At 44.7% G+C, this 7,097-nt stretch overlaps 1 protein-coding gene across 1 annotated transcript in view; it reads right to left on the bottom strand.

Annotated features, from left to right (window-relative positions):
- Nucleotides 1-1,809, bottom strand: part of GCH1 (GTP cyclohydrolase 1) — a 48,103-nt gene extending 46,294 nt beyond the window's left edge. Inside the window, exon 1 of the mRNA XM_081291834.1 lies at nt 118-1,809. Within this exon, the coding sequence (XP_081147960.1) occupies nt 118-460 (343 nt within the window). The 5' untranslated portion in view covers nt 461-1,809. The remainder of the gene's footprint in view (nt 1-117) is intronic.
- Nucleotides 1,810-7,097: the final 5,288 nt, after the last annotated feature.

Below are 7,097 nucleotides of genomic sequence, written 5' to 3' on the forward strand. Positions count from 1 at the left end.
CAGAGTGTGGCAACTCCGGAAACTTCCTGGAGCCGCCGCCGGCTTCCCCGCAGCCACCTCTCCCGCTCCCCGCACGTCCCAGTAGCCAGCGCCGACGCGGCCGGCGGGGGCACTGACCTGAGATGGTCTCTTGGTAGCCCTTGGTGAAGAACTGCATGGCCGTGGCCGCCCTCAAAGGCGTCTTGAGCAACCCCTGCCGCTGGGGGTCCTCGCCCAGAGAGCGCAGGATGGACGAATAAGCGGCCGCCAGGTTGGGGAGGTTCAGCTCGTTATCCTCCACACCGCGGGGTCCTTCGCCCTTCCAGCCGTCCACGGGCTGGGGGCTTTTGGCCTCGGGCGGCGGGGACTTCTCCGCCGGCAGGCTTGGCCCGGGCCGCGACGGCTCCCGCTCGGGAAATCCATTGGTGCACCTGGCTCCCCGCGGCTTCTCCGCCGACGCCCGAACCGGGCCCTTCTCCATGGTCCCGCTGCTACCTCTCGGGGAGACCCCGGGGCGCCTCAGGGGGCTGCAGCTAAACTTCGCAGGCGGCGGCCCTCAATGACCTGTGGCCCGAATCACCTGAGGACGGTAAGCGATCTGGCAGAGACACGCTCGAGTCAAGGCCGCCGCCGGCTGGACAGACCGGCAGCGCCTCCTTTTTATGGCCCGGAGGCTTGGCCGGCGCCACGGGGTGCTCCCATTGGCCCGGGCCGTTCGCGTCACGGCGCTCGCTCCGGCCCCTCGCCCTGCCCTTGGGGTGGGCCCTCCAGAGAGGCCACGGCCCCAGACCGCCCCAAGGCAACCGGCGGAGCAAGTGGGTCCCTCGGGTCTCACGGTGGGACTAGCCGAGTCCGAAAAAAAGCATCCTGGAAACATAGACGTTGTCTGGGCGCCCGGTCCGCCCTCACTTCGCTTAGGGAAAAGAGGGCGCTGCATTATAATTGCTGTGGTCTCCTCGCCCTGTAAAGGATAAGCAAACAGGTGGTCTTGCCTGAGGGAGAAGAGTGGGAGATATGCTGGTGATAAGATAACCAACTCTTGGGTTTTTAAGACAATATTACAATGCCACACTTGTTTGTTAGTTTTAAATGTGTCCAAAGCAGGTACGTACCACCCTAGGAAAAACCTCTGGCCATTGTCAGGGCATGCGTGACACTAAGTGGCCCTTGTGTGAGTCACTATACCTAGGAGAATAAAATTCTTTTTAAGAGAGAGAGAGAGAGAGATTTAACATTTATTCTTCAGTTTTCGGTGGACCCAACATCTATTATTTTATTTGTATGTGGTGCTGAGGATCGAACCCAGCGCCGAGAGCATGCCAGGCGAGCGCGTTACTGCTTGAGCCACATCCCCGGCCCAGAATAAAATTCTTGAAGGCAAGCACAGATACCAGACCTCAAGACCAATTCTCTATTTTATCTCAATGTGACCTTTGTCTTCCACAGGGATCTGGAAAAGTATACTCTTTTCATTAGCAAGTGTTTGGTGGATAAACCGAGGGGCCTGGGGCCAACCCCTTTCCTCTAGCCTGTTCCCTGTATAATGTCAGAAACTGCATGTGGCCAAACTAATCAGTTGCAAGAATAGCCCAAGGAAATAATCTTCTTTTTTGCTGAAATTTGCAAAACTGAGAAACATCTTGTAACTAGGAGATTAGGATCAGAGGTGCCTCATTTAACCACAAACCTCCACCTGTGAGAAGGTGCCCACTAATCTTCCATCCCCCTTCTCCTTTTTAAACCTCCCCTAAATCAGCCTATGGCAAGAGGGCTCCTTAGGAGAAAAATCCCTGACATCTGCTCATCAGATAGTTTATGTAATAAATTCTCTATCTATTGTGGGTAACTTTTCTGGGAGCCAGAACTTTGACCCTGGAGAAATTAATTCACAAATGAAGAACAGTTAAGGCTTTCATTTAAAACCCATTTGTGACTGGTTGCAGTGGCCCACACCATATCAGCCACCAGGAAGGCTAAGAAGGATCACAAGTTCAAGGTCAGCCTCAGCAGCTTAGTGAGACCCTGTCCCAAAATAAAAAGGGCTGGGGATATAGTTCAGTGGTAAAGCTCCCCTGGTTCAAGGGTTCAATTCCCCAACACCCAACACCCACACACAAAAAAAAAGTTTGCATTTTGTGGAAATGCATTTGAGAAATTTGGCACTCCGTCCATTTAAAGTGACGTGCAAAGCTTCGTTACCCAGATGTTGGTACAAATTGTGAAATGCTGTTGATCAAATGGACTCTTAACCAGTGACATCTGCTTTGATTGTTTTGAGATTTAAAAAAATGAACCTTTTGGCTGAAGGTGTTACGGATGTTGACCGGTGACGAGTCCTTGCTTCCCCAACGTTGAAGTATAACACCAGAGAAGCACACTGAGGCAAGGTCACAGTGGAAGGTAGAGGCTTTTGGGCTGTGGATGTGGCTCAAGCAGTAGCGTGCTTGAGTTCAATCCTCAGCACCACATACAAACAAAGATGTTGTGTCTGCCGAGAACTAAAAAAGAAATAAATATTTAAAAACTTCTCTCTCTCTCTCTCTCTTTAAAAAAGAAAAAAAAAAAAAGAAAGTAGAGGCTTTATTAAAGGACAGCAGAAAAGAGTTCTCCCAGAGGAAGAAGGGGACCCAAGAGGTGGAATCTGTGGAAGTGTGGTTGTTTCCCCTTTTTATAGTTCTTTCAGTGATGAGATGTAGGTGGGAAGGCCTGAAGGGTGGGGCACAGGTGGGCCAAAGAAATAATCTTCATTAACATTTCTTTGGGATGGGCTCAGGGCCTTGGGGACATTAACATTCCAAGAGTTGTTCTGCTTTTCCCAGAATTTATTCTCAACATGGCCTCCTTTTTGGATCTTACTAGATATTAGACCCGATTTACCTAACTACACTGACTACCTAACTTTAAATCTGGCTTCAAAGGATTATATCACAATGCCAAATGTGAGTTTTAAAACATGTGTCAAATTAATAACTTATTTGCTTCAAAGAGTTTCAAATGCTAATTTTCTGACTCATTTATACAGAAGTATTAATAGGTGTAGGCTCAGACAAACCAGGAGAGTAGCCCCTGGAATTATTCTATACCAATAAAGTAGCTCTGTCATTGTAATTTGTAATATGTATTTATTGGATGCCTGTTCTAAGAATAGACCTGTTCCAAATATCCAGGAAAGAAATATGAACAATTTCTGGCCTCAGAAGCACTTTTAATCTAAAACAGAGGAAATACAGAGCACTTGTCTTGCACACACTAGACCCTGGGTTTGATCCCTAGCTCTGTAAAATATAAGCATAAATATGAATATAAAAGTACATATAAGGGCTGCGGCTGTAGCTCAGTGGCAGAGTGCTTGCCTACCATGTGTGAGGCACTGGGTTTGATCCATAGCACCACATAAAAATAAACAAATGAAATAAAGGCATTCTGTCCATACACAACTACCAAAAAAATTTTAAAAGCACACACACACACACACACACACACACACACACACACACACATATATATATATATATATATATATATATATATATATATATATATATAATAGATGAAGTATTCATGTCATTTAGGTTTTTTTGGGTTTTTTTATTTTGTCTTGTTTGGGGTGGTGCTTGGGATTGAACCCAGTAAATATTTTTAAAGATAGGTATTGAATTCGTAGTTGAGTTATTGATGCCAAGTTACATAAATCGAGAAATATGAATATTCCTTGAAAACTCTCTTGTCACTTTCCTAATTCTTGTTGTGTTTTTTCCCCATTAGCATTTTTCTCTCTGGTTGTTCTGTCCATTCTTCACTGGTATCTCCCCATCAGAATTAACTCCAGGGTCTCAAACAGAAGCACAGCTGGAGACAATATTCAAAGGATGGACTTGCATTTTACAAGTGGAAAAAAAAAAGACACTAAGCAGGATAATTTTAAAATGAGAAGTTAAATGGCTATGTTTTCAATAAGAATTTTTAGTGGCAGTCTTTTGTCCTCCTTTAAAAACATTTGTAAATATTAACTAATCATTTTCCCCAAAGCTGATTTCTAATGAAATTTTTACCTAAAAATTTACCTTTTCTTTTAAATATTGCCACTGTGGCATCAACAATTTTGTCATCAATTCCTAGTACAGAGTCTCTGGGTCCATACTATATATTTACTTGTAAAATGAAAGCAATGAAACCAACGAAAAACCTAAATCAATCCTTTAGCTTCTCTTGCTTTTAGTAACCTACTTTTATCTCCAATTTTAGTTGTCACATAACTAAGCATTATGCCACCATTAGCTGTGCTATGGGTAATACCTATATATAAAAATCATGATGATGACGGTTGCCTAAGTTGTTTTTCAGTAAGTTAGATGTAGCTCAAACCACCTGAAACTACCAACCCTTCATGCTCAAGTGTCCGATGAGTGACCTTTTGATGTCAGAGGGCTACAACTCCACCCTCATAACACATTAACACCACTGTTTTCTGAATATGTATCCTATGAAGAGCCGATGAAATTTGATTAGGCACACGCAGACCACTGATTACTTTACTTTTCCTTACCACCAATCACCTTTCCCCCTGCCTCAGACCACCCTGTTTCTATATCCCATAAATACCTCTATACCTCATCCTCAGAGAGGTAGCTTTGAGACTTGAGGCTCCCACAGTCCTGTGTCTGGCACCTCTTGAATAAATTCTTTGCAACACTCATCATTCCAATGATTGGCATTCTGCAGGGCAGGTAAAATGGGCCTCATTTGGTAACAGCAAGATGCCTTTCATTCAAGGCCAAAAGGTAATAGAAAGAAGGTTTAAAATCAGCAACATTATATGAACAGTTTAATATAGCAAAATGTAGATAGTTGGCATGGTTGGTTATAAGTAGCAGCAAGAGAAAGAGGAGGCTATGTTGAGAGCCACAGTTTAGTCGGAATGACGCCTGGCATTTTGCTAGAGGGAATGGTTGAAAGGTGACCCGGCTCGGGATTAGGGTGGATCCTGGGGGGGGGGGGGGATAGGGAGGCTCCAGGATTAGAGGGATCCTGCTGCCTCGGCACCCGCTACTTTGGAGTTCCCTTGAGTTCTCCTGGGGTTCCTGGAGAATTGGTGTGCGCAGAGCCCGGTGGAGGGAGTGTGTTCCCGGGAAGTGTGTGTAGAGTGCCGGTGAGAGTTGGGGAATAAAGAGTTGCTGTTTGAACCTACAAGGCTTTGTGGCGGCTCAGCTATTTGTGCCCAGCCAGACTGCGACAAGGCTAAACTAAAGGAGCAGGGTATGTTCTGCAGAATTTATTAGCACAAAATAGTTTTATATGCCAGGTGTGATGGCACACACCTGTAATCCCAGCAACTAGAGAGTTCTAGGCAGAAGAATTGCAAGTTTGAGACTAGCATTGGCAACTTAGCCAGACCCTGCCCCAAAATAAAAGATAAAAAGGACTGGGGATGTAGCTCAGTGGTAAAACAACCCTGGGTTCAATTCCCAGTAACCCTTCCTCTCCCCCAAAAAAAGTTCAATAGTAAAACTAAGAGCATTTCTATCTAGGAATTATAACAATATCCATGTTTCTAACCCAATAAGGGACTCCTTTTCAGGTTGCACCCAGTCTGGGAGTTTCTTTTGAAAGGGTAAAGTTTCTAAGTTGCAAAGCCTGAGTTAAAATGTAAAGGACCAGGCATTGTAAACCTGCTTCTAAACTGCAAAGCCTGGGTTAAATTCCTGAGGCAGTTAAGACAATGCCCTACTGGCCATTTGGTTGTTTAATAACTTAGGACTCTGTGTAGCCCGGCACATAGGCTTCCAGGCCCCAAAACCAATCAGTTTGAATGTGTACCCCACTTAGAAGTGACCAATCACCCCTGCCCAGCCTGTTCCCGCCAATGAATGTACTAATCAAGTCTAAGAATTATTGTTTGATTTTCCCGCGGTGTATGGTGATTTGTTAAAGGAGACTATGATGTGTATGCAAAGCCCCCGCCCTCCCCAAAAAGTGTACTTAAGCATTGTCCAACCCCTGCTCTGGGCTCTGGGCTGCTCTCCTTTCTTGAGTGGGCACGGAGCCCCAGCATGCTGGTTCAATAAATCCCCTGCTGCCAATTGCATGAGTGGTCTCTTGGTGGTCTCTTTCTCCGACGCTTCGCCAGACCCTTACACTTTCTGCCAAAAAGTCAAGGAATTTTTTTTAAAAATTTGTTTCCATTCCTAGGGCAATCACATACAAAGAAGCAAATCAGAGAGCCACACAGTGTTACAGATTGGCAAGGCTATAGCAATGTCATACAGTCACTTGCCAAGGGTAACAGATTAGCTAACATTAGCTATTTAGTGGTAGCAATTGGAAATAAGCAAATTTCTTTAAGTGAACTTGATGGAAATTCTATGTTTGAAATTCAAGCTTGGGAGGAGACTCTGGATAAAGTAGGAAGGTACACTTATTCTAAGTCTAACTCTCAGAAGCAGAACTGTGGAGTCAACAGAATCCTAAAGTGTCTCACTGAGTCTGTCAAATATAGGGAAACAGCTGGGCGTGCTGGCACCTGCAGGTGATCCCAGCCACTTGGGAGGCTGAAGCAGGAGGATGGCAAGTTCCAGGCCAGACAGGGAAACTTAATAATACCCTGTCTCAAAATAAAAAATAAAAAGGGCTGGGGCTGGAAATGTAGCTCCGTGGCAAAGTGTCTCTGGGTTCAATCCCCAGTACTGGGGTGGGGGGGAACCTCACAGGGGCTGGGGATGTTCTGTGGTAGAACACTTATCTGAGTATGGGAGGTCCTGGATTTGATACCCAGCACCAAAAAAAAACAAAAAAACAAAAAAACAGACAAAACAACAAACAAATACCTCAAACAAATATCTCTCAAAAAGAAAAACACAGATAACCTGATTTAAAAATGGAAAGATGTGGACAGATATTTCTGCAAAAAAAATACACATGGCCAATAAGTACATAAAAAGATATTCAACATCATTAGCCATGAGGGAAATGCAAATCAAAATCACAATGAAAATCACCTTACATCCACTAAGATGGCTACATTCAAATCAACAGATAAAAACCTAGGGTCAATGAGGACGTAAAGAAATTGGAATACACTGCTGGCAAGAACATAAAATAGTTTGGCTGCTTTAGAGAAC

Source organism: Spermophilus citellus (genome assembly GCF_964194105.1).
Source record: "Spermophilus citellus genome assembly, chromosome: 4".
Taxonomy (NCBI): Eukaryota; Metazoa; Chordata; class Mammalia; order Rodentia; family Sciuridae; genus Spermophilus; species Spermophilus citellus.